This window comes from Nanorana parkeri, unplaced genomic scaffold, assembly GCF_000935625.1.
Source record: "Nanorana parkeri isolate BGI_ZX_2015 unplaced genomic scaffold, ASM93562v1 scaffold1944, whole genome shotgun sequence".
Taxonomy (NCBI): domain Eukaryota; kingdom Metazoa; phylum Chordata; class Amphibia; order Anura; family Dicroglossidae; genus Nanorana; species Nanorana parkeri.
The window spans coordinates 217188-236063 of record NW_017308212.1 but is presented as its reverse complement, the minus strand read 5'-3'; the positions used below and the strand labels follow the sequence as shown (position 1 = coordinate 236063).

Genomic DNA, 18876 nt, shown 5'->3' with positions numbered 1-18876 from the left:
TCAGTGTTTATCTGCCCTTATTTTTTTTTTTTTTTTTTTACAGATATAACCCATCAAAAAAATATTTTTTTGTTTTTTTGTCTGCTCTCATGAGTTGCTAAAAGGAAAATTAGCCGTTACCCTAAACAAGACGCCCAGAATATTTTTGTGTCTGTGCTCGCCTTGCTTTTAAATCATTAGCAAAGAGAAGGAGCTCGGTGTGTCTGTGCCCATCACCATCATCATGACTGACACAAGAAGGGAGGCTCCAGTTGGTTCAGAGGAGAAAATCTAAATTTTTCTTAATGTAACCGTTCTCAGCTATGGCCTGCTGCAGAGCAGGAGCAAATCCTAATTTTTATATTTATAAAACAATCGACATGTTTCTGTTTGTTCCACCAGCTTTGGTGGCCCTATGAACATCATGAAAATGGTCAACTGGGGAAGCTGAGCTGCTGAGAGAAGGACTTGAAGTCCCCGAGCTCCTGTTGTGTTTATATTAGATAAATATTAGATCATTAGATATTAGATTAAAAACTGGAAGGCTGCTGAGCAACTGCTAGAAGGGAGGGGGGCTGGTTTTATGGGATTATGGATGTAGGGAAATTACATTTCTAATGCTGGGCACACACCTTACAACCATCGCAAGACTTTTGTCTTGCGATGGTTGTAAGGTACTAAAAAAAACGTTCGATCTGCCTATCTTGGACAGGCAGATCGTACGTGCGATGATCGCAAGCCGCGCCCCTCTGAGGGGAGGGCTTCTGATGACCGCAATGGCGAACGGGCAGTATGCGCTTGTGCACACCGGCCCGTCCGGCTTTTATCTAACGAACATGCTACACATCCGCCGAACATCGTACCATGCTCGGCGGGCTTTCGAACATGTTCGTAAGTTTAAAGTCGTGCGACCGTACAGTAGCAGAGGTCGCACGGCTTCCACACACCTTACGATAATCATACGATCGCGGGATTTCCCGCGATTATCGTAAGGTGTGTGGGCACCCTTAAGAGATTTCCTTGAATAGAGACAATTAACTCAAAAGCTTTTTTTGGCATCTATGGGGAGGTTCATGGACTGTATTATCTTACTTTTGGTTTTGGATTAGATTGTTTGCCATAGAGACGTGAACTTTGCAGAATCCAGTTTCAATTAAGTCTGTCTTTCGGTCTTTGTTGATAATCTTAAGTATCTGGGATAATCTATATCTGTATATTTTAGTATCACTCTTTAATAATGATAGGGGCAGACAGTTCTTAGAGATTAATGAAAAGGAGTCTTTAAGAGCTTTCTTTAGGAATTCATTTCTGGTACATGTTGAGTTAAAGGAGAACTATGAGGGGGGTGCTTTTCACTCTCCTCATAGTTCTAGCCGACCTGTGACAATGAGACTGTCACAGGTCGGCTCAGTAGATCGGGAGGTGAGCGAGCACATGCCCGTGTTCGCTCACTTCTCGATCCTGTCACGGCTCTCTGCCGTGACAGGGGAGGGGATGGATTCCCCCCTCCCCGCTCTGATCCATCAGCGCTGACTGGCGGAACGGACGGGGGAGGGGGCGGGTACAGCTGGCTCTGCCTCTAGGTATGCAGAGCCAGCTGTCAGTCACGCAGCTGGGCGGATCTCGACATCGAAGTCGGGATCCGCTCCGGCTGTGGCGTGTCAGTATACAGCGAGCAGCAGCTCCCTATATACTGAGCATAGGGTGACGGGAGGAAGCTAGTTTGTGCCCTCCCATTACCCTAAGGAGAACTATGGGGAAAAGCCCTGACCCCATAGTTCTCCTTTAAAGTATTCCAGTAGACGGCTTTGTAAAATAGTACTAAAGTGTTGGTAATAATAACCTATAGGGATGGCGCCGGGCCTGGAGTTTGTGGAAACCCTTTATTGCCGAGATTATCTGTGTAAGTGTGAAGTGGGTTTTTCTTTTTCATTGAATTGTAAGAAGTTAATTTCTTTAAAGGAGAACTATGGGGGTCAGTGCTTTCCCCCATAGTTCTCCTCAGGGTCACGGGAGGACATAAACAAACCCTCCTCCCGTGACCCAAAGCTCAGTATATAGGGAGCTACAGCTCACGGTATACTGAGACCGCCGCAGCCGGGAAGGATCGCGGCATTACTGTCGAGATCCACCCAGCTGTGTGATTGACAGCTGGCTCTGCCTATCTAGAGGCAGAGCCAGGTGTACCCGCCCCCTCCACCGTTCGTTCCCCCATTAAGCGCTATAGGATCGGAGAGGGGGTCGGTGGGGGAAATCCCTGCAGGGAGCCGTGAGTGACAGTCACCACTCTCTGCTGGGAAATGATCGAGGAGTGAGCGAGCGACGGTATGCCCCAATCTATTGAGCCGACGTGTGACAGTCTCATTGTCACACGTCGGCTCGAACTATGAGGTTGAGTTAAAATCACTCACCTCAAAGTTCTCCTTTAAGATAATCTTTTATTTGTTTGTAATTTTTCATTATTAAAGAGAGCCTGTCATTAACTCAAAAAAACGCAGGTCAACTCACATATAAATCAAGTATTTGAAATGCCAAGTTGCAGCATTTTCCTTTACCATAAATTATTTTTTATTCACTTGCAATGAACCTTTAGACTTACTAGCAATTTTGACTCTTCCAAGAAGAGTCAATTTCCTAACACAGCTCGCTCCCTCCAGGCACTAAATATTAAACCTTTCTTTTTTTTAAGGAAAATTTCCCCTTAGCCTAGTGAATGAGGTGAAGCTCTGCTGACATCTATGGCCCAATCCTGTGCAAGCACAAATACTTTTATTTATTCCCCTTTCACATGATTGGATATTTTTTGCAAAGTGAAATTTCATCACATTCACAAAGCTAAGGGGAAACTTCCCCACAACGTGCAAATTAACGTGTAAAGTGAACAACCTCTTTGGGGGGAGCTGTAGGAGGGCAGTGAGGTCCTGTGTGAGGGTCCTTGGCAATCTTCTTCCCCTCTACTATTTGATTTGTTGTGGGGTGGGGTGGGTGGAGTAGGTGTAAAAAGAGTATTATTAATTTGTATTAATTTTCGCTTTGACAAATATATATCTCCTCGGGCAGGTAATAAAAGGTCTGGGGACACTGTGCAGAGGTCTCTTCCCCTCCTGGGGCCTCACCCTAGGAGGTTGATGTGATGCAAGCAAATGGCCTGGGCCTCAGCACATGGCAGGTGCTGGGGGCCTGGAGGCATAGGACACCATAGGAACTTTGCTTGGGCCCCCTACACGTGGCAGGTGTTGGGTGCCTTGTTCTAAGAAGATACTACCACTAACCTGGAGTGCTCCTTGGCAGTTGCACATGCTGTGGGCACAGAGATTCCAGATCCTGAAGAGGAAAAGACCTGATGGAAGCTGGGCCGGAGGGAGAGTCTTCTTGTTGAGGGGTACCGCAGAGGAGCTGGTGAGAGCGTCCGTCTGGGACCCACAAGAGAGATCCCTCACCCTATTCCAGGTGTCTGTTCTAGAAGAAGCCATCGGTCCTTACCTGAGTCCAGAGATAGCTAACCGTCTCCATATAAGTTACTGGACCATCCTGGCTGTTCACAGTATTGCTAATACTATTGGTCCCTGGGACCGGATCACAGTGCTTTCGGCCTTAGCGGTTGCTAGGGGAGAAAGCTGTCCTCTGAAGAATCCGTCCGGGCATCCTACAGATCCTAAACCCTCTCTCTCCTGTTGACCTTTGCAAATAAATCTACAAAAAGACCCTGAGACTCGAGTCCATTCTGTCCGTGAGTGTCGGTGTGCTGTTGCTGAACAAAGAGGACCGGTGGCTGGAACAAACAGGTAGGAGAACCTATTTCATACTCAGCGGCTCCTTCGGGGGTGAGCGCTGCACCTATTTCACTCCACACATGCCACATTCCTGCTAAGGATCCATCCCTGAGGTGAAATGTCAACCCCTCCTGTCCTTAGAATCCAGGGGGGTGCTATAGTATGATGGCTTCTTAAGACATTGCATAGAATATGACAACTAAAATGTATGAAAAACATTTATAATAGATAACGTATAAGGAAATACATTATACATACGTGGCGTATGTCTGTGATATCCCGCACATTGCTCTGTGCTTGCTGTAATAACGGTTCTCCAGATCGATCTTGGTCTCTCCAATCAAGTCATCAGTCCCCACCAAGTCCCAGTCATAAACCGCCACTGTTAGCATGGACTCCATGGGGAATGTGGCCTCAATGTCAAATGATCTGGTGAAAGATAAATAGCGTTGGAGAGCACTGGAGACAACAAGCTTGGAGATGTAGGTTATGTATCACATGTTACATCAGTATGCACAGGAAGCATTTACACAATGGCCCCATGATAGAACAACATGTCTGGTCCGATAGATTGGTCTAGACCAGGGGTGCCCATTAGGTAGATCGCGATCTACCAGTAGATCGCAAAGCGAACACTGGTAGATCGCGATCGGCTCACTGACCTGTGTCCTGTCCTCCCGCGGTGCTCGTGCGGCTGAATGTGTCAGACGCCGCAGACGGGAATGAGAGAGGAGAGGAGACTTGGGAAGCTGCAGCAGTGGAGGTAAGAAAAGACAGACAGGAAGGAGACAGCAGAGAAAGTGAGGAAAGAGACAGCAGAGAGAGGAGAGAGACAGTAGAGAAAGTGAGAGAAGAGACAGCCGATAGAAACAGGGGAGAGAGAGAGGAGAGAGCACGAGGAGAGAGAGAACAGAGGGCCGGTTCACACCACAAAGTCTGCGTTCCAGAGTGTTCGGCCTCTAGAACGCATTGGAACGCAATCCGGCCCGGCTCCCTGCGTTCAGGGGCGGGAGGGGACGTGGCGGTGTATTGAAGTCAATGGCACCACAGGCATGCCCCCCGCCCTCAGTGTGATCGCCCGCACCTGGAACACAGGTACATTAATGCCTGCGTTCCGGTCCAGCGCGATCTGCAAAAATGCAGCATTTTTGCAGATCGCCCTGGACCAGAACGCAGGCACTAATGTGTCTGTATTCCTGGTGCGGCAATTGCACTGGGGGGCGTGGCTGCGGTGCCATTGACTTCAATGCACCGCCACGCCTCCTCCCGCCCCTGAACGCAGGTGTTTTTTTTTCGTTGGTAGATCTCATTGAGCTCGTCATTTGAAAAGTAGATCTCCAGACGAAGAATTGTGGGCGCCCCTGCTCTAGACTCTAGATGGAACAGCTTTGATATGGCAGACCTATCAGAACGCGGGGTGACTCACTTTCCAAAGACAGGGTTTAGTTGTTTGGAGATGTAGTTCTCTTTGTCTTTGATCTCAGTCTTGCCCAGTTTAATAACCACGTAAGGATCAGCTTTCCCATTGATGTCAGCGGGATGTAAATCTGTAGCCTACAAGAGAAATGAAAAGAAACAATTGATATAATTCACTATAACCACTTTGGGTTGGTCGGGTTCTCCAACAATAATAGTCCTAGGTGCATAATGGAAAGACTCCAGCTATAGGAATGAATAGCTACAGGGATAGGAATGAATGAGGGTCCAGCATGCCTGTGCAATAGGCAGGACACCAAAGGGACTGTTTTCGATGAAAGGTTGCACCAAGCACCAAGCCCAATCTTCTCCACCCTCCTTGTATATGGCAGCTGTAAGAATTCAGGCTGCAAAATCAGGTGCCACTGCAATGTTCATGTTATTTCATATTTACAGTATCTAACAGTGTTTTTTTTAACTAGAACTATGGCCTCTCATTAAAAATATATGTACTGCAAGCAGGGCAGCCATCAGAAATTTTGGGGCCCCTTACACGGCTTTAGGCCGAGCCCCCCGACGCGCTGGACGCAGGACCCACCTGAGAACCCACCCATACCTGAGAGTGACCCTGCAGAGCCCACCATAGATGCTGCACAGCCCATTTGATACTCTCTATGGGGGGCTCTGCAGGGCCTCAGGTGGGCTGGTCAGGGATGCATCTCCCTCCCTCCCAGCCCCTCCTAGCTGCTCCTGGTGCCTGTACACCTGGCCTCCTCTTCCGCCGGACTGGCTGGAAGTGACACAATGTCACTTCCGGACAGTCCGAGATCAGAAGAGCAGCGGGTCCGATGGGGCCCGGCACCCTCCTCACCTGTTACCGTCGGCCAATAATCATGAAAGGGTCCCGGACGGGGCCCCCCCAGGCCCCTTACATGAGTACCGGCCGTATCCCCCCTGATGGCGGCCCTGACTGCAAGACTTAATAAGCTTATCTTCACTGCAAGTTTTCTCTTAGGGGGGTTATTCACTAAGCTGCCGAAGACAGCCGAGTGAATAACAGAGCCGTAGTGAAGTAAGCCGAACAACGTCCGGCTATTCACTGCGGTTCAGTACGGCTGATTTCAGCCGTACATCGGCTGCTTTTGCTGAACTTCGGTCATGCAACATCTAAATCGGCTGAGCCGAAGCTCCAGCAGCTCACTCTCTGCCGTTCGCCCCTGTTCACATAGGGGCCGAACGGCAGTGAGTGAGCCAATCTGCTCAGGTATTCTGCTCGGTACCTCCGTGTTACCGAGCAGAATAGCAAATGAATAAAAAACGTTAAACAAAAAGGTTACATGTTTTTTTTTAAATGTAAAGAAATTCTAAATGTAAAACAATAAATAAAGATTTAAAAAAGAAAGAAAAACAATTGGGCGGAGCTAGCAGTGACAGCTAGCTCTGCCCCAACTGTTTCCTATTGGCCGGCACCTGCTAGAGTCGGCCAATGACAGATCAGGTCATTTGGCCGGCACTTCACTCCGCTTCGGCAGTCACTTCGGCTCTGTCGAGCTGCACGGGCTGTAGTGAACAGCCCATACAGCAGCCCTTCGGTTCGACTGTACCGAAGGGCTCCGGCGGCCGAAGCTAGCCGAAGATCAGCCGAACCTACGTCTGATTCTTCGGCTAGCTGAGTGAATAACCCCCTTAGTCTCCCTGCAGAGTCACAAAAATATCTGCCTGTGAATGCAGCTTCCTGTGATGGGGTGACAATGATGCTGCACTGCTCCTGAATTCATAGCAGAGTTGTCACCCTCATGTAGGATGTACCTGCTTACACTACAGTGGGAGGAGAAGATGTTCCAGGGGGGTGTGGCTCTCAGTTATGTCACTGCTGATTGACAAGCCTGTTGCTTGTCAATCAGCATCTGGCCACACCTAGTCCTGCCCACTTATTTCTAGATTGGGAGCCCTACTTCTGTAGCTAAAACCCCCCACTGTGAGCTGCAGTGTCTGAGAGGCGGAGGGTGTGAGACACAAATGGAGGATTTGGTTTAGTCAGGGAAGGTAACTTATTACTTTTTGAGGCTTGTACATCACATCGTAACTGCATTTGGTGCTTATTTAGACTGTCATGAAGCTGTACCTGTACGTTTCTGAACTTACTAAATCAAGAAAATACTATAAATTCCCTTTAAATCTGAAACTTAACACTAAACATTTATTATTGTTAGAACCAGGGTTGGCGTCTACCTCTTCTTCATTCCTCCTTTGCAGACCTATGTTCACCAGGGGAGTAATATGATACAAAACACAATGGCACCGCTGCTGCTTACCCTCACAACGTAGACCCGCACCAGCACATTCATAGGGTCATTACTGGGAATTCCTTGGAACGTGCCAAAGTTGGGGTCGTAGCCGGATTCTTTGGTGACATCATCGGGTAGTGGAACCTTGTACACACACATAGAACCCTGCAGAGAAAATATTTCATATCTGTAGTTGGATTCATGGATCAGAAAAACACGAGAGAAAAGCTTTGCAGAGTTCCTTGTTTGGTGGAATCTTCTAACACCTTGGTTCTCAACTGGTGGGTCGTGTTCTGGGGGGTCGCCTCATGCCTTTCACTTTTCTAGGCGAGAGGCTCCTCAGCCTCCCCCTAGCACAGTTCTGGCACCAAACAGCCATTGAAAATATGCTGCCCGGCACCAAGTGTCAGCTTGAAGTGGGAAGCGATGGAGCTATGGGCGTGAGGAAGCTTCATCCATTCGAGCATTGCTTACAGCTCCCTCACGTGTCCTATAGAGGTGCCATGGTGACATCAGATTCTGGCTCTTGACCTCTACAAGGCACAAGGGAGATGTACAAGCAAAGCACATATGGATGGAGCTCCGTCACAGCACAGCAGCCCACACCGGACCCCAGACAGAGAATCCACTCCAGTTATCATAAGGTAGGGAGACTGGGTGGACCTTAAAAAAAAATTAAATGAAAACATGTGTATCCTTGTGTATCAGACTGCGTCAGTGTTTTTGAGGGCCTGTTCACACTAGTACAGTGCATTAAATCTCATAGTAATTTGTGATTAACGCAGTGTACCATGCAATCACACCTACTGTGCATTCTGGTGAGGGAGGTGCGTTGCGTTGAATGGTACCTCAAACGCACCTCCCACCCATAGTTCGTACGCCTGCACCGTAATGCGCAGTGCCCTAATGCCGTGCATTCCATTGCAGTGCGACTCGGGTCGCGAATTAATGTCCAAGGACAAATGTGGGTCCTGAGGTTACACAGGTTGAGAACTGCTGATCTAACGCATACAATTGGGCATTCAGTCTGATCTCTACGCTCATTCAGACTGGCTCTACGCACGGCAATACTCAGACCACTTGTGGAGCCAGTGGAAATCGCGCACGCGATCGTAATAAATTGAAATAAACTAAACAATGATACGCCCGGGAGTTTGATCGACTCGTCAGAACTGAGAAATAAGTTAAAAGCCCCCGAAAAAGTTTTAGTGAAATGAAACTGAAACGGGAAAATAATTTTGTCAAACGTTATCCGGGTTTTTCACCAGATTCAATCGGGACAATGTTGATTTCCATCTGCGTGTGGTCATTTGAAGCCACCATTTTATATCTTTGATTGCTTTGCAGTCTTAACGATGGATTCCCGGTTTTCTTTCAAGCATCTCGTTACTTCTGGATTATGTCACAAAACGAAATAAAAACATTTTTAGCAATATTAAACATTTTCCAGATGAATCCAGAGAAAGGAGACGTTGAGCATAACCGTGCCCATCAAATGTACCGTGTCCAGCAGCTCCTACTGGGCACTAGACATGTGCCATTCGTTTCGGAATTTCGGAAATTCGGAGATTCGTATGTATCCCAATTTCTAAATACAGATATAACGAATGCAAACGAATCCGAATTTCCGTTTCCGAAATTCCTTAGCGGTAGTTCGTCCGATTGTTCGTTTCGTTACTTTCGTTCGTTGGAGCAAAGTGACATTAGAGAAGGAGAAAAACATTCCCCCCCCTCCCTCAAACGTCACTTTGCTGCAACGAACGAAACGAATAAGAAACGAAAACGAAACGAACGTTCGAACGAACTACCGCTAACGAATTTCGTCCGAATCCCGAATCCGAATTGACTTTCACACCCGAATCCTGGAAAACAAAATAACACAAAATCAGAATCAAAACGACACAAAACGAAATGAATTTTCTGCCAGTGCACATGTCTACTGGGCACTGCGTGATACTCACTTTAAACCTTCCCACTATCCGCTCCTCCTCGCTGACTGTGTCATCATCATCCCCGATCTTCCCTCTTAGTAAGTTGAATGTGTGCAGCCAGTCTTCAAAATTCTCAAATTCAGTTTCTAGCTCTTTGTTGAAGACCTGGATGTGACCAAACATAAGGACTGGAGTCAGGAGACAGAGAACATTCACAAAAGAACACCTACCGAAACCAAAAAACACAAATGAAGTCATTTGTTATGGGTCCCCAGTTCTTTAAAGGAGAACTATGGGGGTTAGTGTTTTTCCCCATAGTTCTCCTTAGGGTCACGGGAGAACACAAACTAGCGTCCTCCCGTCACCCAAAGCTCAGTATATTGCGAGCTGCCGCTCGCGGTATACTGAGACCGTCGCAGCTGGGACGGATCCCGACATTACTGTCTGGATCCGCCCAGCTGCGTGAGTGACAGCTGGCTCTGTCTAGCTAGAGGCAGAGCCAGCTGTACCCGCCCCCTCCCCCGTCCGTTCCGCCAGTCAGCGCTGGAGGATCGGAGCGGGGGAATCCCTGCGGGGAGCCGTGAGTGACAGTCATAGCTCTCTGCACGGATAGATCGAGAAGTGAGCGAGAGACGGTATGCGTCCCCTCACTTCCCGATCTACTGAGCCGACCTGTGTCAGTTTCATTGTCACAGGTCGCCTCATAATTCTCCTTTAACCAACAATGCCAACTTTATCCAACTTTAACCAAAATCGGCCCTTCAATCTAATCTCTAAAGATGGCTCTACACATGGCAATTTTCAGAGCACTTTTGGAGCAGCATTGTTGATGGGAGCACTGTACAGAGGGGCGTGTTGGATCACTGGAGACTCAGACTGCCGCGCTCTGTCCGGGTGGGTCTCTGGCAAGCTGTTTGCACAGAGTAGCTCAACTTTTATTAGTTCAAAAACAACTGCATAGCAAAGATAAAGAAATTGCCTCAATTGGACTTTAAGATCGGACCTTGGCTTCCAGATTTACACTTTCACAGGCTGAAATCACTTTTGAGCATTACTGTATTATGTCTTATGGCAGCAAAACTGTATTTAATGATCAAATTCCAGAAATGCTTGTTTATTGGCTGTTACTCTGAGCCTCTGGCTTAAGTACTTCACCTTACTGGCCTGGAGCAGGTATGTAGATCAGGACTTCTAAACTTTTCCGACTTTCCTAATCTACATAGCCAAAGGCTCAGCATATCAGCCAGGCAACTACCACTTCAGAAGGTCAGTGATGGCAGACACCAAATTTGTAGGGATGCACCGATACCGACACTAGTATCGGTGCTGATGCCGAGTATATGGGCAAGTACTTGTACTCGCCCAAATGCTCCGATGCCTGGCCCGATACTTCAGCTTCCGGTATCAGGAAGCTGGGCAGTGAGTCATTACACGCTGCCTGGCTTCCTGATTGGCCGTAAAGCTGGCTCCATGCTCCCTCGTCACCTGTGACAAGGGAGCATGGAGCCGGCTTCCCAGCTAATCAGGAAGCCGAGCAGCATGTAATGACTTGCTGCTCGGCTTCCTGATTGGACGGGAAGCTGGCCAATCAGGGAGCCGGGCGCCGTGTAATGACGCGGCGCCCGGCTTTCTGATTGGCTGGGAAGCCGGCTCCATTCTCCCTCGTCACCTCGTGATGAAGGAGCATGGAGCTGGCTTCCCGGCCAATCAGGAACCTGGGCACCGCGTCAATACTCGGCGCCCTGCTTCCAGATTGGCGCTTCCTGATTGGCCAGAAAGCCGGCTCCATGCTTTCTTGCCACTTAGTGACGAGAAGCATGAAGACGGCTTCCCTGGTAATCGGGAAGCCAGGTGGCGAGTCTTTACACACCGCCCGGCTTCACGGCTAATCAGGAAGCCAGGTGGTGAGTCACTACACGCCGCCTGACTTCCTTAATGGGACTTCCGGTATCGGTATTGGGTATCGGCGAGTACCAGAAAAAAAATATCAGTACTCGTACTCGATACCGAAAAACCGTTATCGGTGCATCCCTACATATTTCTCTTAAAGTACACCTTATATTAAAATGTAAGGTCCTCTTAACTGGAAGACCCACGCTATGTAAGAAAGCATAGTTACATAAGAAACCCTCAAAAGTTTAAAAATAGTTCTTCATACCCTCTGAGTTCTGCTGAGATCGGATCACAGAGCTTTCTTCCAGAATTCTGGGAAAGCTTAGGATCCAAAATCTCCCAAGTACAGAGTGCTAGAGCAACTTCTCATGAGGATTTGGGCTCCTCACTGTTCCCAGGATCCCAGAAGAAGGCCCAGTAATGTCACCTCAGCTTACAGGAAGTGGATGGAAGCCGGGAGCGACTTTTATCCTTTTCTTTTATTGTTTTTAGCTGTGTTTTTTCACCACAGGGTTTTAAGAAGTTTTACAAGATACATTGAATTTACATTTTGTTTCAAGGTCCCTTCTAAGGACATTACAATAAATATGTGGCCGGGCTATGGACATTAATAGGTTCTACTGTTCAGCTTCTCTTTCTCTTGCCTGACATCAATCACTACATTTGTTAGTAGCTATATTACAGAGGAATGTCATATAGGATGGATTCCCTCAATGGACATGACAATAGTGTCAACTGTTTTAAAGGAGAACTATGAGGGGGGGTGCTTTTCACTCACCTCATAGGTCTAGCCGACCTGTGACAATGAGACTGTCACAGGTCGGCTGAGTAGATCGGGAGGTGAGTGAACACATACCGGCGTTCGCTCACCTCTCGATCCTGTCACGGCTCTCTGTCGTGACAGGGGAGGGACTGGATTCCCCCCTCCCCGCTCCGATCCGCCAGCGCTGACTGGCGGAACGGACGGGGGAGGGGGCGGTTACAGCTGGCTCTGCCTCTAGATAGGCAGAGCCAGCTGTCACTCACGCAGCTGGGCGGATCTTGACATCAATGTCAGGATCCGCTCTGGTGTCTCAGTATACCGCGAGTTGTAGCTCCCTATATACTGAGCTTAGGGTAATGGGAGGACGCTAATTTGTGTCCTCCCGTTACCCTAAGGAGAACTATGAGGAAAAGCACTGACCCCATAGTTCTCCTTTAATGAAAATAGGTATTTCTCAGAATAAATATTCTTAGGAACTATAAGTACCTTCAAAAATGCTTTACAAAAGGGACAAGAATCTTTTATATTTTAAAAGAAGGGCGCAGGTATCACATGATATGTTCAGATTGCGCCCACTCGCCACATACCTTTAACTCATCAATCTTCTGCTTGTTCTTCTTCTCCGCTTGCTCGGCTAGGTGCTTCTTTTTCTTGTCCTCTTTGGGCGCTTTGACTTTTTCTTTGTTCTTCACCTGACCCTTGGCGCCTTTCATGGGAGATTCATCAATTTTGATCTCTGAGCCATTACACAAGGGTTGGATGGAGTGGAGATGGAAGGAACCAACACAAGACACTCAACCACGATGTGCATGAAAGTTGACAGATAGTTCGGAGCAGGGGGCGAGTCTAAGACCTCCCGGCTCCAGCTATCGCCTTCTAAATCCATGTATATTTCTTCCTCTGTGGACAGCACGCTGAGGTCAGATAAAAGGCCATCGAACCTCAACAGAAATAATACATGTATTGCAGAAGTCACAATACTTACCAGTATACTACCGTTTCCCCAAAAATAAGACCTACCCCCAAAATAAGACCTAGTACTATTTTTGGGAATTGCTAAAATATAAGACCTACCCCGAAAATAAGACCTAGCTGTGACCATTCCCAGGGCCGGTGGTGGCATAAGGGGGAACTTGAAGAGCCGCGGGAGACAATCAGCGGTGCCAATGAAGCCAGCGGCAGCGGAGGGAGCAGAGCCGCATAAGCCGATGCCTCCTCTATAGCGCCGGCTCCTGTCACAGGCGGAGCGATACCAAATGCTCTCCGCCTGTGAGGAATCGATAGTGAAAGCGCGCTTCACTCATTCTGGCCAGCAATTGGTTACCAAATTGCTCTTGGAAAGGTGCGGCACCCCTGATCACCCCATTCTTAACTTTGCCATTTTGGATTATTTAATTTGGATTTGCGTTAACTTTGGATTGTTATACAATTAAAAAAAAAAAATAAGACCTTCCCGGAAAATAAGACCTACTGTGTTTTTTTTGAGCCAAACAAAATATAAGACAGTGTCTTATTTTCGGGGAAACACGGTATATACAATATTATGCATGTCCTAAAGGGGATGTACTGTACAATTTTTAAAATGTAGCCATTGCCCCTCCCTTCGCCACCACTGTCATCTCTTTTTTTTTATTTTTACATTTGTTTTTGGTTTTCTTCTACACTATGAAGATTTGAGCAAATTGAATTATCCTGTATATTCCTGTCTCTGCAATGGCTAGAGGAGTGTGCAGAGCCAGAAAGTATATTTGGAAATAAGAGGCCCAGAGAGATATAACAAGCCAGAGAATGATTTTACACACCAGGTTCCACCCGTAGCTAAAATGTTGATTTTGGTAAGACTTACAGGGTTATTCTCTAAGCTGTCAAAGGCAGCCGAGTGAATAACCGAGTCAAAGTGAAGTGAGTCGAACGCTGTTCAGCTATTCACTTCAGCCTTGTATGGCTGATTTCAGCCGTACATCGGCTAGAATCAGTTGTACATCGGCTACCTTCGGTCAGCCGAACATGCTCTGCGAATTGCAGAAGGACTTCGACTCAGCCGATCCAACATCTGGATCGGCTGAGCCGAAGCTCTGACAGCTCACTCGCTGTCGTTCTTGCAGAGCTAGCAGTGACAGCTAGCTCCGCCCAACTGTTTCCTATTGGCCGGCACCTGCTAGATGCTTCTAGCAGGTCCTGGACAATGAATAACAACCTGGGGCGGAGCTGGCCATGACGTCACGCCCGGCTCCGCCCATGTGTTATTGTTTATTGACAGATTGTTTATTGACAGATCAGTGTCCCCAGGTCATTTGGGGATGCCGATCGGTCATTACAACTGGGCGGAGTGAGCCGTGAGACCACAGCTGGCTCTGCCCAGCTGTCATTTGCTGGGCGAATGGCCGGCCTTCGGCAGGCCGTTCGCCCTGCTTCGACGGTCACTTCGGCTCAGACGAACCGAAGCATATGCCTGCCTTTGGCTGCTGTACGGTTTATTGTGAATAGCCTGTACAGCAGCCCTTCGGTTTGACCAAAGGGCTCCAGCGGCCGAAGAGAGCCAAAGGATCAGCCTGAAGCTACGGCTGGATCCTTCGGCTCTTTAGTGAATAACCCCTTTCAGTGTTTCATTTTCAACCATGAATGATGAGATATGAAGTTATTATAGTGGGTGCCTGGCATGCTTTGACATCAACATCATTAATAATAATAAAATACATGTAACTATTTCCCATAAGCTTTACACTAACATAACACTGCATTGATCATAACATTTGATAAGGAATCAAATCTAAAACCCGTCTATACATCTTAAACCCATGTTGTGCCAACTTTCATAGCTGTAAGTCATGGAGATGGAGTTTGTAGACAAAGCAAAACGGTTCACTTTCACATTTTCAGACATTTTCTTCTATTCAAACATCTCCCCCAAAAAAACACCACTAAAACCACTTCCTAGAATCCTCTCTGCCTGAGAACATGTCAATCAGGAGGTGCTTCTGGCTATACATACAATGGAAAGAGAACGTATCACATTTTTAAGATTTACCCTCTGCGATTTCCATCTCCTCCTTCTCCTCGGCTTCTGCCGCTGCGGCTTCTTGCTGACGGAGTTGCTGAATTTGATAGTAAAATAAAAAATATTACAAAAGCACAATACGTGGAATTAATACCGCACATTATTTGACACGTAAGAAGAATGTTTGTTGACAGTTTTGGCCCAATGTAATTTTGTGCTAGTCCTTCAGCTGATGGTGTGAACAGCTACAATTCACACCATCAGCTGAAGGATTAACACCTATACAGTCTTCCTGACACCTATAAGGGTGACATTATGTGACTAGAACATGGCGGTCCTACAACGTTCACACCTCCCATACTGTCCTTAGACAATCAACATCTCCCCATTCCATGATGATTGGATGAAGGCGTCTGTGCTACAAGTGTGGTTATAAATTCTGAGGTATGTTCCCGACACTCAACAGAACTAAAAAAAGTTGCTTGGAGAAGCTATGTAACGTCTTCAACATTAAAGAACAAGTACAGTTGAATGTGACTAACTACTACCAGCTATACCATGACCTGAATAATTCAGAACCTTCACAGACATGCCACCTACAAAGTTATCTGAAGAGCTATGTGAAATTTAGCAGCCCAATGAAACTGGGGAGGCAGCCATGTAATTTACTGGAAACACATTTCACCCAGGGAAGAGGGCTTGGCACTGGAAATTTATATATAATTTACAACGTATATGGAGAACATAGGGGCCATTGGGTTGAAGGTCCTCTACTACTGCAGAACATTTTGTTCCCTTTCCTCCCACTGTAGATGGTTACTGAGGTCTTGATCTGTACCTGCAGAATATCTTCCTCCTATACAGAATGGTATAGTTGGAGACGGAGTACTGCAGAGGTGTTCAGAGAAAGAAGACACAAGCTGTTAAACAACTAGGCCCATCAGGTGACTGAGAAGTTTGTTCTTTTTTCCTGGGTGCACAGAGAGGTGTACTTCCATCCCCTGGGCTAACATGGACCATGGAGTATGTTCCCCCTGGGATATCTTATTTGGTCTATCATGGAACTAAGATGTGTGTTTCATTTCCCTGGGCAAACATGGACAAGGAAGTATGTTCTCCCTGGAATATCTTATCAGGCCTATCATGAGACTGAGAGATGTGTTACATTTCCCTTTACAAAAATGCACTAGGGAGCATGTTCCCCCTCAGATATCTTATTAGGCCCATCATGTTAAAGAGAGAGGTGTGTTTCCCTTCCTTGGGCAAAGATAAACCAGGGAACATCTTATTAGGCCCATCATGTTACAGAGAGGTGTGTTTCTCTTCCTTGGGCAAACATGAACCAGGGAACATCTTATTAGGCCCATCATGGGACTGAGAGGTGTGTTTCCCTTCCTTGGGGAAACATGAACCAGGGAACATCTTATTAGGCCCATCATGGGACTGAGAGGTGTGTTTCCCTTCCTTGGGTGAACATGAACCAGGGAACATCTTATTAGGCCCATCATGGGACTGAGAGGTGTGTTTCCCTTCCTTGGGTGAACATGAACCAGGGAACATCTTATTAGGCCCATCATGAGACTGAGAAGTGTGTTTCCCTTCCTTGGGCGAACATTGACCAGGGAGTATTTTTCCCTTGGGATATCTTATTAGGCTCATCATGGGACTAAGAGGTATGTTTCCCTTTCAGTGGTGAGCATGGACCAGGGAGCATGTTCAACCTGGAATATTTGAGTAGGCCCATCATGTAACCGGGAGATGTGTTTCCTTTCCTGCTATATTGCAGCATTTTCACCAACTAGACGCAACTGACAAATTATGACAGATGAAGATGTTGTTGGAGCTCCATGTCACTTTGTTTACCAGTTTCAAGCTTGTGCCTGGTCATGGGGCAAGATGTCATCACTTCACCAGTTCAGTAAAATTACAAACAAGAGCCGTGGTGTATTCCCTGTGCACAGAGGTGATATTAAAGACAGTGTGCAAAGATGGGACAAATAGTCACCGGCCATGCCAGGGTGGCTATACAGAAGGAGGTCAGAGGAAAGACCTCTTGCTTTCCATGTACTTTAATTGAGGTCTGAAGGACTGACACTTCTCACATCACACTAATTGTCCTCAAGCTGACCTTCTCAAAAATTGTAACCTCCAGCGGTCTTCCAGGGGTTAAGGAGGGAGCCAACAAAATCAGCACCCATGTCTCACCTCTTTCAGTGTCTCAATAGAAGCAAAGTACTTGGACCACCAGTCCAGCATGCTCTCATCTGGCTCCTCTTCTTCAATCTCGTCCCCTTTCTTCTTTTTCTTCTTCTTTTCTTTCTCCTCCTCACTCTGGGAAATGGCACACAAAGTGTCAGTGATAATATCATTTCAGGAAAGCAGAATCCAAATTTTGTCTTACAATAGAGAGTTAAGAATGTTGTGTGTTGCTAAACATTAAAGAGAACCTGGGCAGGTATTTAGCCTGACCACCTCCTGAAAATACTCATCCCATATAGTCATACACTCAAAAACAACACGAAGACCAGGGCAGAGTGGTCTGCAAATCAATTCCAGCCCAGTGACTCATAAATGAATCAAGCCAATGGATCAACATGGCAGCCAGGAAGCTGCAGGAGAAGTTAGTAATGGACCCTCCATGTTCAATCAGTAAGAATTTGTTTGTTTATTTAGATGGAACTGTAGTCTTTTATATACTTTTAGAGATAGAGCAACTATGATTTAGTCTGCACTAACCCTTTTATAAGTATGGCAATGCTGACTCTTGAAGCCAGTTGTGCAAGGAAAGTAGTGAATACTCAGCTGCCCCCTGAAACTAGTAGATGTAGGAACTGAAGCACCACACCAATTAAAATAGTCCAGATACAACTTCATTCCACTAGAGTCAGCCTATGAATGACTATTCTACTCTATTGGTCCCTGACTCTAGTGGAATGAAGTTGTATCTGGACTCTTTTAATCGGTGTGGCGCTTTATTTCCTACATCTACTGTGTTCAATGTTAAGCCAAGGATACTATGGAGCCCCTTGGGCCAGTGATAGTTGCCTATCCATTAGCCAGATTAGACATATTCACATCACTGAACAACTATTGGATGATAAAACAGAATAATCAGACAGGTCCATTGTTCTTGTCCAATTTCCAAATATTTGAGCCACCAAACTAGGTTTTGTTGGAAGTCTAAGCTTTACTAAGGAAACGTTGACCATTCAACCTTTCTAGTAGGGTCAGACGCTGGCATACCCCATTGTGCTCTGTGATGACCCTAAGTCATTACAGGACACAGGAGCCAGCAGAAGGAACCACAGAGCACAATGTGGGGGGCCAGTTATCCGGCACATCTGGAAGTGCGAAGGAAGATGACGATCTTTCTACAATGAAGTAGGCATTTATGGTTCAAGCAGTGGGACAGGGAAGTGTTAATTGTGTTCTTTGCAGAGAAATAATTAATTTCAGTTTCTTATAGAGACAGATTCACCTCCATGAACATCCCGCAGGCAGTGATCCCAATCTCATGCTGTTTCCTTCACATTCTCATGGGAGCCATTATGGCCATATAGCCACTTTAAGATCATGGTGGTGAACAAGGCGTGTTACATGCAAGTTATGTGTAATGGTATACAAAACAATAACAACTTACCACGTCTACTTTAACAACTGCATCAGAATTCTGTCACACAGAGATGGAGGGGATGGAAAGAGAACAAACAATGTTTACAGAACGACAACAATGAAAATGGCAGACAAAGAGTACACAGGAAACACTGCACAAAATGGGCAATTCATTATAAAATATGAATCTAGTTTTATTTCAGGACAAATAATTATATACAAT

At 46.6% G+C, this 18876-nt stretch overlaps 1 protein-coding gene across 1 annotated transcript in view; it reads right to left on the bottom strand.

Moving 5' to 3' along the window:
- Positions 1 to 18876, bottom strand: part of OTOF (otoferlin) — a gene marked incomplete at its 3' end in the record, with an annotated part of 174181 nt that overhangs the window by 19522 nt on the left and 135783 nt on the right. The window contains exons 28-34 of the mRNA XM_018572131.1: positions 17247 to 17372; positions 15072 to 15138; positions 12631 to 12749; positions 9418 to 9552; positions 7484 to 7621; positions 5179 to 5306; positions 4011 to 4181 (exon numbers count right to left, since the gene is read on the bottom strand). Coding sequence (XP_018427633.1) covers positions 4011 to 4181; positions 5179 to 5306; positions 7484 to 7621; positions 9418 to 9552; positions 12631 to 12749; positions 15072 to 15138; positions 17247 to 17372 — 884 coding nt within the window. The remainder of the gene's footprint in view (positions 1 to 4010; positions 4182 to 5178; positions 5307 to 7483; positions 7622 to 9417; positions 9553 to 12630; positions 12750 to 15071; positions 15139 to 17246; positions 17373 to 18876) is intronic.